This window comes from Ictalurus furcatus, chromosome 20 (assembly GCF_023375685.1).
Source record: "Ictalurus furcatus strain D&B chromosome 20, Billie_1.0, whole genome shotgun sequence".
In the NCBI taxonomy this organism is placed as follows: domain Eukaryota; kingdom Metazoa; phylum Chordata; class Actinopteri; order Siluriformes; family Ictaluridae; genus Ictalurus; species Ictalurus furcatus.
The window spans coordinates 9803877-9824589 of NC_071274.1; the positions used below are offsets into that span (position 1 = coordinate 9803877).

At 40.4% G+C, this 20713-nt stretch overlaps 1 protein-coding gene across 3 annotated transcripts in view; it reads right to left on the reverse strand.

Moving 5' to 3' along the window:
* epc1b (enhancer of polycomb homolog 1 (Drosophila) b) overlaps nucleotides 1-20713 on the reverse strand; it is a 123118-nt gene that overhangs the window by 10610 nt on the left and 91795 nt on the right. The window contains exons 12-13 of one of the 3 annotated variants that reach the window (XR_008388737.1): nucleotides 6325-6634; nucleotides 2733-2821 (exon numbers count right to left, since the gene is read on the reverse strand). Coding sequence is in view for 2 of the 3 variants with exons in the window: in XM_053651729.1 (XP_053507704.1) it covers nucleotides 14650-14700; nucleotides 14948-15046 (150 nt within the window). In the remaining variant the exon portion in view is untranslated. Of the gene's footprint in view, nucleotides 1-2685; nucleotides 2822-6324; nucleotides 6635-14237; nucleotides 14701-14947; nucleotides 15047-20713 lie in introns of those variants that run through there. The other 2 variants (XM_053651729.1, XM_053651728.1) reach the window with 2 other exon arrangements.

Genomic DNA, 20713 nt, shown 5'->3' on the forward strand with positions numbered 1-20713 from the left:
AGGTGCATCTCAAAAAATTAGACTATCATGGAAAAGTTCATTTTTTTCATAATTTAATTCAAAAAGTGGAACTTTTATATATTGTAGATTCATTACAAATAAAGTGAAATATTTCAAGCCTTTTTTTGTTTTAATATTGATGATTATAACTTGCAGCTCATGGAAATAAAAAAATGGAGTATCTCAAAATATTAGAATAAAGAATCTATACTACAGAAATTGTCGACTTTCTGAAAAGTATGTTAATTTATGAACTCAATACTTGGTTGGGGATCCTTTTGCATGAATTACGGCATCAATGCAGCATGGCATGGAGGCAATCAGCCTGTGGCACTGCTAGGTGTTATGGAAGCCCAGGTTGCTTTGATAGTGGCCTTCAGCTCGTCTGTATTGTTGGGTCTGGTGTCTCTTATAGATTCTCTATGGCGTTCAGCTCAGGCGAGTTGACTGGCCAATCAAGCACAGTAATACCACGGTCAGCAAACCAGTTACTAGTAGTTCTGGCACTGTGGCCAGGTCCCAAGTCCTGCTAGAAAAGGAAATCAGCATCTCCATAAAGCTTGTCAGCAGATGGAAGCATAAAGTGCTCTAAAATCACCTGGTAGACGCTGCATTGACTCTTGACTTGAGAAAACACAGTGGACCAACACCAGCAGATGACATGGCACCCCAAATCATCACTGACTGTGGAAACTTCACACTGGACTTCAAGCAACTTGGATTCTGTGCCTCTCCACTCTTCCTCCAGACTCGGGGACCTTGATTACCAAATGAAATGCAAAATTTACTTCCATCTTCCCCATGATTGTGGTTGTGTGTACTGAACCAGACATAGATTAAAGGCTCAGGAAACGTTGGCAGGTGTTTTGAATTAATTAGCTGATTAGCGCTCTTCTCAGGTCAATATTTCTGTATTATAAATTCTTTATTCTAATATTTTTAGATGCTAGATGTTTGATTTCCATGAGCTGTAAGCCGTAACCATCATGCTTAAAACAAAATAAGGCTTGAAATATTTCACTTTATGTGTAATGAATCTAGAATATATGAAAGTTCCACTTCTTCAATTAAATTATGGTAAGAAAATAACTTTTCCACGCAGGTGCATCAGACATTTTGTCAGCAAATATCTGACTAAAAACAGGATTAAATCCATTTCCCTATGGTCTCTGCAAAAAAAGTTGATTAAACTGTGAGCTAATCACACTTAGCTAGTGAGGTTTAAATGACTTTAGGCAGACTGAATGTATTTAATGCAGCATTTGTTAAACTGAAACTGGCTCTTTTCCTGATGTGACCTTTGCAGACAGACATCAATGGAAGGTTAGAAAATAACTTGAATAAAAAACACTTTTTTTTTTTGCTGTTTACCAAAATTCAGCTCTAGCCACCTCACATACATGGCATGCTTGACCATTTCTTTTATTTACAATGTGCAACAAAATCATGAAAATATCTTTAGAACAAAAGATAATGCTTAACTGTCTCCATAAATTTATATTTCGAGTTAAATTTCAGAGTGACAAAGCGACCGGAGACCATTCTTTTTCTATGAGAGCTGACGACTTCCAGTGACATGAACAACAGCGACCATTGGCGATTAGATGTGGGTGTGTCCAGTGATGCAACAAAGTTGAGAAAAGTTTAACTTTATGCAAATTTGGAGCGACTTGGTGCAGCGACAACCATTGGGAGTGAAGACAGTAGAGCGTGGCCCTATGTAGACTCCAGTGCTCGCTGACAGAAGAAGTGAAGATCTGAGGCAAACAGGAACAAACAGCCCCAAGCTGGACACTTCACTTCCAGAAAACATGGAGGTCGCGGCCGAGGAGCTGCAGGACGGCTTCCGGATTCACCATCGAACAGATAGTGGATGACATACTGATGGTGACACTCACTGACCGAGTTGGGATCCACGCCAGGATTTTGCTCGATTGCAACAAAATGTAAGTGTGTTTCATTATTATTGTTATTATTTTGGTTTCGCTAAGCTAATTGCCGTTGTGTTTTCGCCGAAGATAGATGGTCAGAACACACTGCTTCTTCATCTCGTATGATATAATGCAATATACACTGGAGAATGTTATATACAAACACTCTCCCTCCAGGATGTCTAATTTTAGCAGCAAGAAAACTGATTTGTTGTCAAAAATGGAATGCTAATTGTGCTACCCACTGATAAACGTGACTGGTGACTTCATAGTATAGCGACTGGAAATAAAACCGCTACATATGTGAACGTAGCTTTAATCTCCATTGGGCATACATTAAATAGGTCTTTTGCATCTAACCTCAAAATCATTGCTTGCTGGGGCCAAATAGTCCTGTATTTTCCTCCTACCATTTTTCACTGAATTTGCACTTTTTCCATTTTCTTGTCATATCCCCTTCTAACAAGTGGAGGAAAAAAGGTAGGAGAGGTTACGTGAACCAGTGCTAGGTACGTAAATATGTACAAAACAAACATAGAAACATAAAATGACAAAAAGTTACATTCTCAAAGACATTTTGTTGTGTCCAAAAAAGATTTCTAAATCATCCTTAAATCGAAAATTCAAAATAACTAATAGTTTAAAAGACATATTTAATATATTTTTAAAATGTGCCATTACAAAAATCTACTTTAATCCATTTTAAGACTTAAGAATCAGCTACAACCCTGATTTAATTTCGATGTGTTTTTACCTGAGGCTGACATAACGCCATTTACTCCCAGAATACCTTCCTCTTTACCCTTCAGTGCCATCAGCTGTTCCGAAGTCACCAGTGCAGATGCAGCAAACTGTGCACTCGCAGAGTCTATGATCTTGGATGAAAAAGTCTAAAACAAAACAAGAAGATATAGGTTAAATATGTTTTTTATATTTAATTTTTTTTCTTTTGTTAATATGATCAAAGCATATTTCAAACTAGATGAAATTTCCAAATCTATTTTACCACTGTATGTATATCATGCTTCATGTATAACAGTTGAGCTGACACAGGTGATCATACAGTATGTCTGAAGGTATGATCAATTTAAATTAAGTACATTGTGCTTTACTTTTAAGCAATAACCCTTCAAAATGACATAAAGGAGGCAGCTGTTCCCATATATTAAAACTACTAAAAATGCATAAAGAATCATGTAGCTTATGCCATATGTGATACTGGTTGTGTATAACTAGCATATAGGTATTATATGAATATTATAAAAACTCCTTAACCACCGATATCACACTCTTATGTGGGCCTTCCCACATAAGAGTTAGGTTTTATTCAGGCCATTGAAAGTAAATCACATTGGATGTATGACAACATATGATAATGTAACTCAGTTCAATCATGTAGAACCAATGTACACATTTGAATTAATTAATGAATGAATCAATATTTCTTTATTATATATAATTTTTTTCTCTTTTAGCATTGCCTACAAGACCACACTAAATGTATGACACACACGTCTTTATTTTTTATACAGTGTGATATTTGAACTGTACACATTCTATAACATGTTGGGTACACGTGAAGTTAACATTATTTTGGCCTTACTTCTGTGACACATTTAGAATGCATATATCACGTTTATGTCATGTCAGGGTAATTTTAATGGCAAACATAAATAATTTGTCTTTTAGCATTAACTTTTACAACCAACATGTCTTCATAATAAATTTACACACATTGTTACAGAGATAAAATGTATTCATCTATATAACATAAGCGCTTGAATGTGATATACACATCTTTAGACATTTTACACCTCAGGTTAACAATATTTCTTTATTATATATAAATATTTTCTCTTTTAGCATTGTCTACAAGACTTAACATTCCTTATTTCATAATATATTTACACATCATTGTAGACTAAGAACACAAATCAAATTTATGTATTTCAAATTATGATACATCAATGGGTGCATTATATAATTCTTTAGAACACACTGTTACATAAACTCTTCAATGCAGAGTTGAGTTGAAGATTTCACTTCTGGCTGGGGGATGACTTCGATTGTGACACATTTGCAAAACAAAGCTGTTAATGACGCTGGAGAGGGAGGAGTCAACTTATGTGGGGAGTAAGAACAGGGGCTCCTTGTTTGGGGGATACAAGGATTATCGCACATTTCTAGAGATTCCAATGTTAACCCATTCACATTTACTTAACATTTTTATTATTATTTAATTTTATATTATTATTAGGATTCCTTCGTTAGGAGGAAACCTATTGTTATTCTTAGCATTTTTCATCTTCTTCTTATTATTATTAGGATTCTTCCATCCGGAGGAAACCTATTATTATTGTTAGTATTCTTCTGTTTATTATTATTATTATTATTATTATTTGGGGCCAATCACTGAAGGTGCGTAGGCACCTATTGTATCCATTAGTTTTCGTCTTCTGCTCGAGTCTATGGCAGCCCATAGAACTGCTTGCAGCAAAGTTGAACTGTAAATTCAGTAAATTTGGAATCTCTAACTCAAACCTTCTAGCGCCACCAACTGTCCAAATTTGCACTCATTTATGCTAATAACTTTTGAATCTTGAGGACTAGAAACAAAATAATTTTTTCCTCTGATTATGGAATTCAAGTTGATTAGTCAATCCGTTCTCAAATAACTTGTGAACGAATTTGACGAAGAGCTTTAATCTATTCAGACGAAACTTGGTACCTGTCATCACAAGCATGCGCAGTTTGCCTAAAAATAACAAGATTTAGCCTCTTTTTTTTTCTTGGTACCTTAATTGCTGCTTGCAGCTATATTTATTAGGCCATTTATCAGACCTTGTCCTGCACCAGAGGTGGTAAAGCCCTATTGTGTTTGGAATGTTTTTTTCACAATTATAAGGGCCCAAGCCCTGAAAGGGCGAAGCCCCTATTGTTTTCCTTATTATTAGGGCCTGAGCACCGATGGTGTGAGGCCCTATTGGATCTGCTCCGTTTCTTCTTCTTTTGTGTAATTAATCGCATTTTTGAGCGCCTAACTATACCTGAAAAATCACGAAACTTTGCAGAACTGGTGAAAATTTACGTGATGGGGTTCCAGAATAGCACAAAATGGCTCAATAGTTGCACCTACAAAATTTCAACGATGTGCGCCTTGTTCATCTACATATACGAAATTCGGTACACATGTGTAATATGCCAATACTAACTAAAAAGTCTCTAGAATCCATGCACTAAACTCAACAGGAAGTCAGCCATTTTAATTTTTTTCTTACATTTTTGCTCAGATTTTGCCATTTCAAGGCTTTGTACTTCAACAAACTCCTCCTAGAGATTTCATCAGATCAACTTAATATTTGGTCAGTCTAATCTAAAGGCCGTAGTGATGTTAAATTGCAAAGCTTTTGAGTTTTCACTCCACAGTGTGGGGGTCTCACAAATTTCACCATGAAAAAGGAAGTTATTATAACTCAAACATACAATGTCCAATCTGCTCCAAACTTCACATTTTTGATAAAAGTCTAGGCTTGAAGACATCTACATGCCAATATTCAGTCATAGTCATAGCACCTCCTACTGGCAACAGCCATTTCCAGACTGCGTACTTTAACGAACTCCTCCTAGAGATTTCATCCGATCAACAACATATTCAGTCAACCTAATCTAAAAGCCTTGGGGATACTAAATTGCAAAGTTTTAGAGTTTTCGTTGAAGTCCGTGGCAGCCTGACAATTTTGGATATGAAACAAATCACATTTTTGAGGCCTAAACATGCTCGAAAACTCATGAAACTTTGGACACACCTCAAAAGTTGAACATTTATATCTGATACAGGTTTTAGGATTGACTGTGGCAAAATGGCTTCATAGCGCCACCTACAAAATCCTCCCAGAGATTTAATCAGATCAACATCATATTCAGTTAGTTTAATCTAAAGCTCTTGCCGAGGTTAATGATAAAATCGCCCATGGGCAGGTATGGGGATGGCAACTGGTCAACCAATTTGTCCTGCTACAGAGGCATCAGGGGGCATGTAAATCAAGCACAAAGTAATAGCTTTATGGAGGGTTAAACATAGATTGACAGTTTGTAGATTTGTATCTATTGGGATATGACAGTGAATTGTCATTTCTTACCAATATCCACCTGATGGGTGCTGTATATTTTAGCCAGGCACATTAAACGTTATGTAGTTTTTAAATGACAAAGGGTTATTTGGAGCCAGATGAGTCTTGAAGACAAAAGGCAATAGGATTCAAGACAGCTGCTAAGTGCTGTAATTCTGCAAAATTAACAAGGGGAAGCACAGAGCCACGGAAATCCTCTGGTTCTGCACCAAGGATACATGGGTAATATACTCAAGCAAATAGAACTAAAAGTTCCGACTGACCCTAAGTCAACACCCTTCAGAGCAAGACTTGACTAGCTGCTTGATGGGACCATTTCCTTCCAACCGCCTGTCTATGTGAAGTCTGAACCAAAGTACTGTGTTGGACCTGGGGTAGCTGCAGCCTCCCACATTCCTCAAGTACCAGGACCTCTTCCTCCACAGTCACAGGTTGCAACTCACGGCAGATGAGTCGCCTCCTTTGTTGCCTCTTACAAGGGGATGATGGTTATTGTAGCCCGGGGTCATTCTGATGTATTAACTGAAGCTTTGACCTGTATCTGTGTGATTTGTTGCACTGCGCTGCAGCCACCTGATTGGATAAATGAGAAGGTGCAGGTGTTCCTATTAAAGTGGACATTGAGTAGGTGTATAAATAATAATAGAGAGAGAGAGAGAGAGGACCAGCACAAAGACGCATATTCATTCAAAATACAAACAGAGCATCGCAAAATGTTAAACTGCAATATGCCCTTATATATTTTCCTTTAAAAAGAAATATTATAATAACAAAGAATAGAATTTCCCACTATCCATTTTCTTTAACGCTTATCCTACACAGGGTCACGTGGAGCCTGGAGTCTATCCCAGGGAACTCGGGGGACACCCTGGACGGGGTGCCAATCCATTGCAGGGCACAATCACACACACACACACACAAAACAGACAATTTAGACATCAGCCAATCAGCCAACACCACATCTTTGGACTCGGGAGGAAACCCCCAAACCACAGGATGAACATGCAAACTCCACTCATGCAGGGCAGAAGCAGGAATTGAACCCCCAACCCCAGAAGTGCGAGGCTAATACTTAGTTGGGCCTCCCTTTGCTCTCAAAATAGCCCCAGTTCTTCATTAAATGAATTCCACAAGATGTTGAAAACATTCATTTGAGATTCTAGTCAATTCCTGCAGAATTTTCAGGTGCACTTTCATGCTGTAAATTACCTGTTCTACCACATCCCAAAGGTATTCTATTGGATTCAGATCTGGTGACTGGGGAGGTCACCGAAAAACTTTGTGAATTATCATGCTGGAAGTAGCCATCAGAAGATGGGTAAATTGTGGCCATGAAGGGATGCACATGGTCAGCAACAATATTCAAAAAGGCTGTGGCATTCAACGATGATTGATTGGTATTAGACACACCATTACACCACCTCTACCAGCCTGGACTGTTGACACAAAGTAGGCTGGGTTCATGGATTCATGCTGTTGGCATCAGATTCTTACCCTACCATCTGTGTGCCTCATCAGATTTCAAGATTCATCAGACCAGGCTTTTTTTTTTTTCTTGTTCAGTTTTCTGTCCAGTTTCAGTGAGCCTATGCCCACTGCAGACTCAGATTTCTGTTCTTGGCTGACAGGCAACGCAAGTATGATACTTGCCAACTTTCATTAAGCTGGTGCAGTAAAAGCTAAGCTCATTACATCGATCACATTACAAACACTGGTCAATCTTCCCATCCCTTTGTGCTTTCAGTGACTCCCACAACCAGAGAGAGAGAGATAAGCTTGAAAGCGACACGTGTACATGTGAACTTGACCCTGATGGAGCAAAAGCTATGACTCCGGGATGGGCCTGTTTCCTGTCATTGTGACCCCTGGGGCATTAGCTGCAGTTGAATCTCTCAAAGCCACATTGATGTTGGCACCTGCATTGGCTAACCCTGATTATGGTAAACCCTTTTACTTGTATATTTCAGAAATTGCATCTGCTGTATTGACACAACAACAACAAGGTGTAGGTAAACAACCTATAGCGTACTACAGTACTGCATTGGATAATGTTGAAAAAGGAATGCCACTGTGTTATCGTGCTTCTCATAACAAAAGGCATCCTCAATTATGATTGGGTTATCCAGTCACGCTGTACACGACTCATGCATTGCATGCATTATTGACCAGTCAGTCTTTTGTCATTACCAACTCACGACACACAGGGTATGATGTCATTCTGTTGACCCCGCTGACAAAATGGTTACTCCACAAAATGGGTTGCCCCATGAATGTGTGTCTGAATCAGAAAAGTTCCTTAAAGCAAGTGCCGACTTAGAGAATCAGCCCTTGTCAAATGCACAGCATGTGTTCTTTGTAGATGGGTCGTGTTTTCGAGCTGATACAGGGAATAAAACTGGATTTGCTGTCGTAGAGGCTAGGTTGGATCTGCTTTCGTTTAATTCAGTAATGGAGGTCTCTTTACCCCAACCTTGCTCAGCACAATTGGCAGAAAACAGGGATCTGACTTCTGCGACCACTTCAGTCGTTGGGTAGAGGCTGTTGCAATGGCCAATCGGGAGGCGTTAACAGTGGCTAAGTTTCTGTTTAGAGAAGTTATTCCATGGCTTGGAGTTCCGGATTTCATCAGCTCAGACAATGCTCTGCATTTTGTTAATCAGGTTATAAAGGCTGTAGCTAAGGCCTTGTGTATGAAGCATAAGCTGGGGTGTGTGTACCAAACACAGTCACAGGGAATGGTGGAAAGGGCTAATGGAATTATAATAAACAATGTTACAAAGATCTGTGAAAGCTCGTGGCTTAACTGGGTTCAAGCATTGCCACTAGCCCTAATGAAAATGTGGTCCAAGACTAACTGTACTACTCATCTAACCCCACACAAGATGTTGACGGGCCGCCCTATGCCTATGCCTCAAGGTCCCTACAAGGGCCCACCTCTTGAACAACTAGAGGGCGAAATGAGGAATATGTGCACTACCTAACCCAAATCCACAGGCATTTGTATTTGCAGGTTCACAAGGCAATCCATGGTGGAGATATCACCACACCAAAGAGACTAGTGGAACCAGGGGACTATGTGTACATACGCACATTCAAAAGGAAGCACTTCAATGACCCTCAAAGAGAAGGACCATCCAAGGTGGGTGCAGCAACTCCAACTGTGGTAAACATTGAAGGCAAAGAGCACTGGTACCATCTAAACCACTGCAGCCACAGGGTTGGAATAGGCAGACTTTTGCACCCTACAGAGAATGGGGAAGATAGGCTCCAGCATCCTAATCAAGGAGGGAAAGGTAGACTCCTGTGTCCCTGTGCAGAAGCAGACGGTACACTCTCTGTAGATGATCAAGAGGACCTAGACTTAGCAAGTGACAGTGATCCAGACGACCCCCAGGCAGGTCTGTCCCACAGAACACGTGGACAAGTTAGGAGGAGGGGAGAGCCCAGAGCATGCTGACAGGCAGCCAGTGACGGCGACATCCCTACGAGCACACCCCTACAAGCACACTGAGAGACCAGAGCATGGACTGTTGCTGATTCCAGGTGAAGACTCCACATGGATAGTGCCAGATGTGGCTGACATACCACCCCTATCCTAGACCCAGGCCAGATTCCTGAGGGCCCTTTCATACTTGATGCTGAGACTGGGTAGGGAGTGGTGCAGTTGTAGGAGGAAGATAGTCACTCATACGAGCAGCCATTTGGGACTCTAGATCAACAGGATCTGAGAGATCTCGACATCCTTGCAGATACCCAGCAACCCCAACAGCACCTGAACACCGTCCTTGTCATAGATATAAACCTGCAAATTCAACAGCCCCTTTCACCTGCATTTGTAGTTCCATTGCCACAGGCAGCCCATGCAGTTGGACCAGATGCCGTACCCCAAGCTGGACCCGAGGCCATACCACCAAATGCGGTTGAGCCGCACCAGCCATCACAGTAAAATCCGGGCGCTTCTTGCGGCCATCGTTGTAATAACTGCTGTCGGAATGCCACACTTGTTATTATCATTCTAGGTGGCACTACAGTGCTGAAAATTGTACCCTTGACTGAAACGTCATTGCACCACACTACCATTGGAAACAGTAGCACAATCTTTCATTTGCGGGTGCCTAACACCGGGCAGGCTGACGCTATACTCCCTCACAGACCAAGCAGACACAATAATGGCTTGCCCACACCAACGAGCTCAACTACTCCTGCTACTATAGACTGTAGATGTGCCTTAGCTTTGCTTAAATTGGCCCAGGGTGCTTAGAACAGACACCACTCTACTGTCCATTACAGAATGAGGGGCATGCAACGTTCCTTGTTATGGAGTATAACCCGGCAGTTACCTGGAGCTGATTTCCTGCATCAGAGGGCAGGCATGCTACAATCTGTCCAATTGGTCGCACAAGTAGGTCCATTAAAGATTACCGGTCGCCTAATGTTGTTTTTTTGCTCGGATAGCACCTTCAGAGTCAGTAATATTACCAAGGCAAATGGGATAACTCACATTAGGGGCCTGAAAACAATATCACACCTCCACTTTTCCTTTCATTGTAATCACACAGCATGCAGTGATCACCTCCAAACTGTCGTAGTCGAGAGGACCACCGTTGCCCAAATGGTAAAGCTGCAGAGATATAGCATTTATGGGGAGGCTAACCGCCCCTGCAGTAATTTGTATTTGGAATGGATGTTTCACACAGCTTGCACAGTTACCAATCACACGTCTCGTATGTCATGAGCGTAGTATCCGACTCCCACTCATGCGACCTTTGGGAAATTTGGATGAATGTTTAGTAGAACCTTACAATGAGCACTACTTGTATCCTACAGTCTGCCTGTTGGGGGCACATTCCTTCAGCTATGGCCCAGCTTGGATGCACAACGTTAGTCAGAGCTGTGATTTCCGCCCAGTAAGTAACCCTCTCGATGCTTCTATTCCAATATATGTTGGCTTCCCATCCACCTTTCCTCTCTATGTTTTCTCGGAGGAAGGCCTTATTTTGTAGGCAACACATCTAGCGACTGTACTCACATTTAGCCGGCCCTTGACCCTATGGTGTCCACCCTTGCCCAGTGTGACAACAATACAGAGTACACGTGTAAAGACTCATCAATGGTTCGTACACAGTTGACGGATTTAGTAGATGGCACTTTGCCCTTGGCGGACATTTTTTGCTATTGTGGGAGAGACAGGGTACGTCAGACCCTCCCTATGGATTGGCTGGGGTGCTGTGGTCCAGTACGCCAGTTGACTAACGACACATAACATTACTGTGCTTTCATGACCAAAAAGGGATGTTGCACACGTATCCTTGTGGACAGATTATGTGCGAGATGTTGACAATATACAGTATTCTGACTGAGCTCCAGACCCAGGTGTAACTCTTGACTTTGGTGGAACACCTGTGGGTATCCCGAATCAACATAAGGCCACTGAATCTGTAGGTGGTGGATTTGCCGCCGTGCTACTGCCCAGCATCCAAATAATCCATAACACAGCATGGATTAACTACATCTGGTACAATCAACAGCGTTTCATTAACTATTTAGTCACCGCTTTGGGTCTGGTTGCTCTGTGAGCAACTGCATGCTACTGCTATTATGGCTACTGAGAAGCCCTTCGCTACTGAACAAATGCATGCCCCATACGGAGGAGTGTGCACCATGGTTGGGTCTGAATGTTGTGCCATTATACCCTTGCATACAGGAACACGAGGTGCCCTCACCAAGGTCTTGACCTGGCTTAAACAACTGCAGGAGGAAAATGTCCATAACACAGGTTTTACCCCCCATTGGCCTTCATGGTTGTCATGGTTTTTCCTCCACTGATTGGGCATCCACGTTGACCTGCCACAGCATTGTCCTCACCATAGCTTTGTGTATTATAGGCCTCATTGCATGCTGCGGTATCCCCCTTGGCAAGCGACTCATCCTTGTTGCTGTTAATAATGTTGCAGGCCAGCATGTGGTCATCCAGACTTACTGCCAGTTCGCTGTCCCCTTGTCTTCTATGGTTGAGGCATGTCCGCCTCAAAGGGGGGAGGTGTTTTATTACAATGTTTATTTAATGTGCCCTGGAATACTCTAGCTTACAGGTATATTATGCAGTGATAAATGTGTAGCGTTGATTGTACTATGTAAATACAGGGATACTGGTATGTACTTATATGATACTGGAAATTTATTTATTGTATTTATGCTGGGGTTATAAGTAGGGATGCACCGAAATGGAAACCAAATATAATGAAAAACTTGGCCAAAAGCTGAAGGCCGAATACCGAACATGTTTTTTCGTGTTTTTTCCATTTATTTTGCCATTTTTTTCACCATTGCATCAATTAAATAGTCAAAATGTGTTTTTTACTATTTTGTCTAGCTTTACAAAGAAAAAAAATCAATTACAAAAACTATAATTTCAAAATATTTATTTAACACTGAACATTTTTTTTTCATTCCAGCAGGCATAGGATACCAACAAGGCACAATATAACTTTAAATAAATAAATGAGGAAAATAAAAATATTTTTATGTGGTTATCTTTGAGCCCCCCTTGAATAGCCTATGTTAGGCCTATAACTGACTGCTGAAAAAATGCAACACTCTGTAGCCTACAACAAAAAAGTGCATTAAAAGGTGCAGTGACAAGAGTGCAAAAAATGGTTCTATTCGGTTCTATACGGCTGATTATATTGGGGATATATACCGCTCTCGTCCCTGTACACCTCGCGGAGTATTATAGTAGATATAGTATAGTTAGATACGTTGTTAATGTTATGTTCCTTGATAGATTTAGTTAGTTTAAACCATAGATAAGTTCATTTAGTCCCCGCTGGTTTTTCCGCTCCCAGTCCATAGTACTAGTTCATGTTTCTTGTTTTGTGTTTTGACCCTGTTTTCTGTGACCGCGACTTTCATTCCTGGTTTTCCTCCGTTTATGCCAGTTTGCCGGTTGCCGACCCTTTGCCTGTCTTGACTACGTTTTTTGGATTACGATTTGGATTTGTCTGCCTTCCCTTAAATAAATACATCTTTACCTGCTTCCGTACTCTACTTCCTTACATTTTGCGATGTGACAGAATACTCCGGAACAGAAACAAAACAAACGCACGTCCACACATGTTTACTGTCCACAGTAAACATCCGAAGAGCACGTAGCTTGTGCACGTAGCTCGTGCATGCGCGTGCCCCCTCATCGAGGTCGTGACATTCGCGCGTCTCACTCTGGTTGCTAGGCTATTTTGTCGCGTCATCAAACACGCCATTGTTCGGTCAAATTTATACGGCCTTTTCACTTATTTGGCCGAACACCGAAAATGCTTTTTTTTTGCTATTTTCGGCCGAATAATTTCGGTTGCCGAACATTCGGTGCATCCCTAGTTATATGTAGCCACACACTAATGTACTATAACCGATGTTTGCATAACCCCAATTTGCATGAAGACATTGGCTCAATTAAACACCTACTAGTTGTTACTGTGCATGGCAATTATTACAAGTAAAGAATGCTGAAGCAACACTCTGTAATCCATGACCAATGCTTGCTGCAATTATTAAGGAATGCGCAAGTATGCTAAGTGTCTAGCTGCAGAGAAAGAACAGACTGGACTTCACACCACAAGTCATCACTAGCAAGAAAAAGACAGGACGGAGTGCAGGAGAAACAGGACGTCCCAGATATATGTATAGTAAAAGAGGATCGATGAGCCCTGGGTGTAAGTGCTATCCTAACCTCTCCCCACGGGCAGCCCCCAGCGATACGCAAAATATCTGGTTCAAAGATAGCATTTTTGATATTTTGCACATGGTGGACTGAAAGACATGAGCACCTTGAATTAGTTATCTACACAAGTAGGAACCATGGCAGTGTATTGGTATGCCTGTTCTGCTCAGCCTAATGATAGGTCATTACGTCTAGTTTTACAGCTGCCGTGTTATTTTGAATGGAACAGCATTACGAGAATGGATGTTTTACCTCTGATAGCTCGAAATTTGAGATACACCCAGGTCAGGCAATTGTAGAGGTCTCATCTGCAGTAGACGATATAGGGCTGGAGAGATTGGACAGACAGCATGCACGGTACATAACAGTAACAATAACACAGTTGACTCATGGTGGCCGAAGGGTGGTATTTATACATAGGTATCCCTTAATATTAAGAGAAGAGTGAGGCTTAGAGATCCTCAAAGGGGGGAGTGTGGTAATAAATTTAAGACACAGGAAAACACAAGGGTAACAGAGTATGTGGTTTATTGAGAATACACTATCATACACACCATACACTGGGGAGGAAACAGGAATTGTCGGAGAATAATAAGTAGTTGATGGATAATAATATGGTGTGTTTGTAGCAAAGCTACTATCATCATCAGAGGAAAGAGTAAATGGGCCCTCCACAGAGGTCATGGGAAACAGTTCAGCTTCAGTTTGAGTAGAAGCATGAGCATAGGTCACCAACGGAATGATACGATAAGTGGGAGGATAAGGAAACCCTGGGGGTACAGGTAAAGAGCAGAGATGTTCCAGCAGAGCTGTAACATCCACTGCCAAATGTGCCAGCTGATGATGTCAATATTCACCCAAGCCTGAGAGATTAAGAAGGCAAGAGAGAGAGAAGGTCCAGCTGAATGAGGGCATTGGTCAGCTGGACAGAGATCAGAGAGAAAGAACAAAAATGAGATAAAACACTTAAAACATATCCACATATATACATGTACGAGCACATGCAAAGAATGTGGGAAACAGGTATCAATACACTGCATGGAAAGAGCATAAAGTTGAAAACACGCACACACACACAAAATGTTTAAGAAGCACCAAAAATCTATAACAAGCTTAGAATTGGAGAAGAAATATGTGTAAAATTAAGCAGTAATAAAAATATATCTCACCCATAATGAAGACGTGGTAAAATATCCAAATTGTCCAGGACAACAGTGCGGTGAGATGCGCACAGCTCTGTTACCAGAAGTAGGTATGCCAGTGAGGGACTTGGAAAAAAATGTAAATACCAGAAAGAAAAACATGGAGATAAGGTGATATCCAATGACTGAAAATGGGTTTTAAGGGGATTCCAAAGTGAGAAATTATTATTATAATGGTATTTAAAAATGAGAAAAGTAGAGTTTAAGGGGAAATCAAAAAATACATTATTAAAGCATATTGGGATTTCAAAAGAATGAGATAATTGGGCATAAACTAAAGATAAGACTGTATAAATAGGGCATTGAGTCTATGCACAGATTCATATCACTTTGGGACATTTCACTGATTGGATCTCATGTTGTTTTGGGAACAATAAACTGGATTTTTTTCTCATCCAATGTGTTCTAGATTTTTACTCTCAATTGTGCTTTTGAGTATGATCAGTTATGGAAAAAGGTAATTAGCACCGCTAGTCATTTTTGACATGAGGTGCTAGTGAGGTGAAATACACAGTGAAGATGGTTTGAAATGGGCTCCTAATGGCAGTCATGCAAAGCTAGAAAAAATCCCTTCATCAATGAGAAGCAAAGAAGAGCCAGACTGAGGTTTGCAAAAGAATATGAGGATTAAACCATAGAGGACTGGGGTAAGGTCATCTTCTCTGATGAGTCCAATTTTCAGCTTTGCCCAACACCTGGTCATCTAATGGTTAGACGGAGACCTGGAGAGGCCTACAAGCCACTGTCTCGCACCCACTGTGAAATTTGGTGGAGGATCAGTGATGATCTGGGGGTACTGCAGCAAGGCCGGAATCGGGTTGATTTGTCTTTGTGAAAGACACATGAATCAAGCCACATACAAGGTTGCCCTGGAAGAAAATGTACTTCCTTCTGCTCTGACACTGTTCCCCAACTCTGAGGATTGGTTTTTCCAGCAGGAAAATGCTCCATGCCAGGTCAATCAGGTTGTAGATGGAGGACCACTAGATGGCCAACCCAATCTCCAGAACTGAAGCCCATTGAAAACCTCTGGATTGTGATCAAGATTAAGATGGATGGTCACAAGCCATCAAACAAAGCTGAGCTCCTTGAATTTTTGCACCAGGAGTGGCATGAAATCAAACATCATCAAAACATCAATGTGAAAGACTGGTGGAGAGCATGCCAAGACGCATGAAAGCTGTGATTGAAAACATTGATTTATGAACTATAAGTTAAAACTATAAGTATTGTGTTGTTTAAAAATGAATATGGACTTATTTTCTTTGGATTATTTGTCTTTAATTTATTTATTCATTTTCATATGGTTCATTTACATGTGATTCATTTACATGTGATTCATTTTCATGAGATTCATATTCATGAGATTCATATTCAAGTGATACATTTTCATGTGATTCATTTACGTATGATTCATTTACATGTGATTCATTTACTAATTTGCTTCTCTTTAAATCCAGTTTTAGACTGTGATATTACAAAGGTCTTTCCAGATTATTACTTGCTACACTGTATGAGATAACCCCAGTAAAATTGCCTGAATTCTATAATATAATTTGTTCACCATGTTAGGTTTAAATCCTCTAAAAACAGATTCGCAATTAAATAACATTACATCCTTCAAAGCATTGGCATGTTTTGCTTACTCTCACAATCCTCCAAACACCCACAGTCTCCATAAACAAATGAGACAGCAGTGTATCCTACAGAAACCGAACGTTGTCCACAATGTGAAAACAACTCGGAGAGTAAGCTTAACTAACCAACAAAATTACCAAGACTGAAAAACAGTCTGCACACAATAATAAATATAATGTCCTTACCTTTTAAAGACTTGTAACAAATAATATAACAGTGTAGCACATAAAGCCGAGGAGATAACACTAATAAAATTAAATAAACAGAAACTCTAACCCGGTCAGAGCATCAAAACAGAGAAGCACATTAATACAGAAGCAAATTTTAAGAGGAGTAAGTCCACAAAATCTAGGTGAAGTAAAGCAATGACAATATCTTCAATAAGAATCCGAATTCTGTAGAGCTGGAAGGCCGAGTGCAAAAAATAAAAATAAAAGAACAGCGAAAAAGACTCCGCTGTGTAGGTGATGCAGTTCACCCCGATATCAAGAGTTTAACATAGTCTCCTGCTTCCTCCGCTGAAATAAAGTCCTTCTGAACACCGTTATATGTAATGCGAAGCTGAGCCGGGTGAAGTATTCCATAGCGAGCGCCCTCAATACCACGAAGTTGACGCCGAACCTTGTTAAATGCGGCCCGGGCCCAGGCTGTCTTGGCTGTGTAATCAGGGAAAACGGAGATGGTCAAATTCCTCACTTTAGTCCGCTGGATCTCTCTCGCACGGCGTAAAATGTCAACACAGTCACTGTAATAGTGGAATCTGCACACAATAGCTCGTGGTCGTTCACCAGGCTTGGGCTTCGGCTGAAGGGTCCAGTGGGACCAGTCCAAAACCGGCTCCTTCTCCAGACCAAACGCTTCTTTTAACAAGGCCGCTATAGCAGCAGTTGTACATGTGTCAGGGCCCTCTGGAACTCCCACTATCCTAACGTTATTGCGCCATGACCTCGACTCCAAATCCTCACATTTATTCTCTAATTGAGTCACGGTCACAGTGAGAGACTCGATAGTAGTCTTTATATGAACTATGTCATCGGTGCAACCGGAGAGAGCGTGCTCCATTTCCCCAACAGTACCTTTCAGTGTTGATATAGTAGCCTCAGTAGAAACTTTATCACTAGCCAGCTGTGTTTTCACGGCCTGCAGGTCAAGCTGGATAGTAGACAGCGCACCCCTGAGAGTCTCCTGGAGCTTCTGGAGCTCCTTTTTAAAAATATCGGCGTTGTCCTTCCTCAGTAAAGCCAGCAGCTCAAGCCTGAGTGCGGCGAAGTCAGGGTCACCGCTCGGCGATGTGGATTCAGGGGGAGAAGGGGACTCACTCAGGGCGCGCACACTTGGCCTCAGTCGTGTCTGAATGCTACCACGGGTTTTCGTGTTCTTTCCAGACATTTTAACGTACCATAAAGTTAAAATTGCAAACAAGGAAACAGAGTAGAATAAGTCAAAATATATCGTATGACCGAAAAGCACTAATTAATTACAATTTTAATCGAAATCAGCAGGAGCCTCCAACTTCGCGTCCTACTCCATTGAATTCTGAATTTCCGAATTCTTTGGATTATTTGAGATCTGACAACACTGCATCTTTTTTATTTTGACAAGTTGGCATTTTCTGCAAATGAAGTGCACAATTATTGGCACCCTTTTAATCAATACTTGTACTACCTCCCTTTGCCAAGATAACAGCTCTGAGTTTTCTCCTATAATGCCTAATGAGGTTGGAGAATACATGGCAAGGGATCTGAGAACATTCCTCCAAAGAGAATCTCTCCAGATCCTTCAAATTTCAAGGTCCACACTGGTGGACTCTCCTCTTCAGTTCACCCCACAGGTTTTCTAGGGGCTTCAAGTCAGGGGACTGGGATGGCAATGGCAGGACCTTGAGGTCAGTAAACTATTTTTGTGTTGATTTTAATGCATGTTTTGGATCATTGTCCTGCTGGAAGATCCAACCATGGCCCATTTTAAGCTTTCTGACAAGGCAGTCAGGTATTCATTTAATATCTGTTGATATTTGATAGAGTCCATGATCCATGTATCCTAACAAAATGTCCAGGTTCTCTGGCAGAAAAACAGCCCTAAAATATTAAAGAGCCACCACCACATTTAACTTTGGGCATGATGTACTTTTCCATATGACTACCTCTCTGTGTGCGCCAAAACCACCTCTGGTGTTTGTTGCCAAAAAGCTCTATTTTGGTTTCATATGACCATAGAACCCAATCCCATTTGAAGTTCCAGTAGTGTTTGGCAAACTGAAGATGCTTGAGTTTGTTTTTGGATGAGAGTAGAGGCTTTTTAATTGAAACCCTTACAAACAACGTGTGGTGATGTAGGTGAGTTCGGTTTGTAGTTTTGAAGACTTTCTGACCCCAAGACGCAACCAACTTCTGCAATTCTCCAGCTGTGATCCTTGGAGATTTTTTGGCCACTCAAACCATCCTCTTCACAGTGTGTGAAGATTTTGTGAATCTTTTGAACAAAAGCTCAAAAGGTTAAACAATAAAAAAAAGTTTTCATATCCTTCTTCATATTTACCAAGGGTCCAATATTAGTGGAGGGCACTGTATACACATACACACACACACATTTTGACGCAGAATGGCAGGAAGATTTTTTCTTTACAATGCCAAATCCAAAACATGTGTCTAATTTGTGAAAAACAAGTAAAACAAATATAAAAACAAATCTGTCAATATAATTTCTCAAACTCCAAATTTAGAGTGGATTTGCATATTTTACGAAAGTAGTCCTTCTCATAGAAGTGTAAGCACTCCTGAGCTAAAAACTTTATAACCTAGTTCGAGATAATATATGGGTTCAAATTAATGTATTGATGGTTCGCTCAGGTCATGGTCTAACTGAACTATAGCGTCAGTTAGAGTCAGTTATCAATTAGAGTTCAGTTACATTGCCATAAAATCTAGCATTCTATAATTTTTAAACTACAACACTCATTTCTTCTCTGTCATTCCTTTGTGTGTGTGTGTGTGTGTGTGTGTGTGTGTGTGTGTGTGTGTGTGTGCGTGTGTACGCGCGCATGTGTATACGTTTTATATAAGTTTTAGTGTGGTAGTTTACAATAATATAATAAAGTCTTGTCTATATTAAAAGTGAAGTTGCTCTGTATTTTTTTTTCTCATTATCTATGTCCCTAAACTTGCCGATCTTGTTATCTTGGTAGGAAATAGTATTGTCATAATAATAATATATTACTGTCAAACACCATGACAGTAATAAGTCCAGAATTAATCCATACCCTCACCAACAACTTCACTGGATGAATATGCTGGTTATTCCCTTTGAGATAATGTTCTACATACATCAGTATGAGCCTGTGAAAATGGAGGGACTATGTAAAAAAAAAAAAAAAAAAAAAAAAAAAAAGTGTAATTCCTGAAGGTTAATACAATATTTTTGTTCAACCCCTTGAATTAAATTTGAAACTCTACACTTCAATCTTTTCAAACTTTTGATTGCTTTGATCCATTGTGGTGGTGTACAGAGGCAAAAAAAATTGCATTACACTCCAAATACTATACTGACTGTATATAAAATAAAATAAATAAATAAATTTTAAAAAGACACTAGGACCCACTCTTCTACACCCCCTTAGTCATTACAACTTTAATTTCTTTATAACTCTTGTTCTGTAGTAGCTCTTGATGCCCAAATAACTAGAGGTCCAACAGCTAAGAACCTTTCAACATAGCTCTTTGCAAAAACACTGCCAAAACACAGTAGCACAGATAAAATAAATACAACTGCCTACTCAATACTGTTATGATAAGGCTATGCAGACTCGTACTACTTATGTGTGGCCTAAACTGACATTTTAATAAGGAACTGGTTGTGATTTTCCAAAGACCCTGTTTACTGTATATTAATTTTGAATGATTGGATGACAAATGGTTGAATATTGTGAGGGTCAAAAGGGCACCAAACACGTCAAGTGTCTTGTTGCCTACGAGACTTACAGGCAAAATGTCCTGCGAACCTTGTTGATGTTTAAATGTTTAGAATGGACAAGACTAGTTAGTTCAAATGTTTTCAACAACCCAATTCACCTAACTCAGTAATCTACATATGGAAACC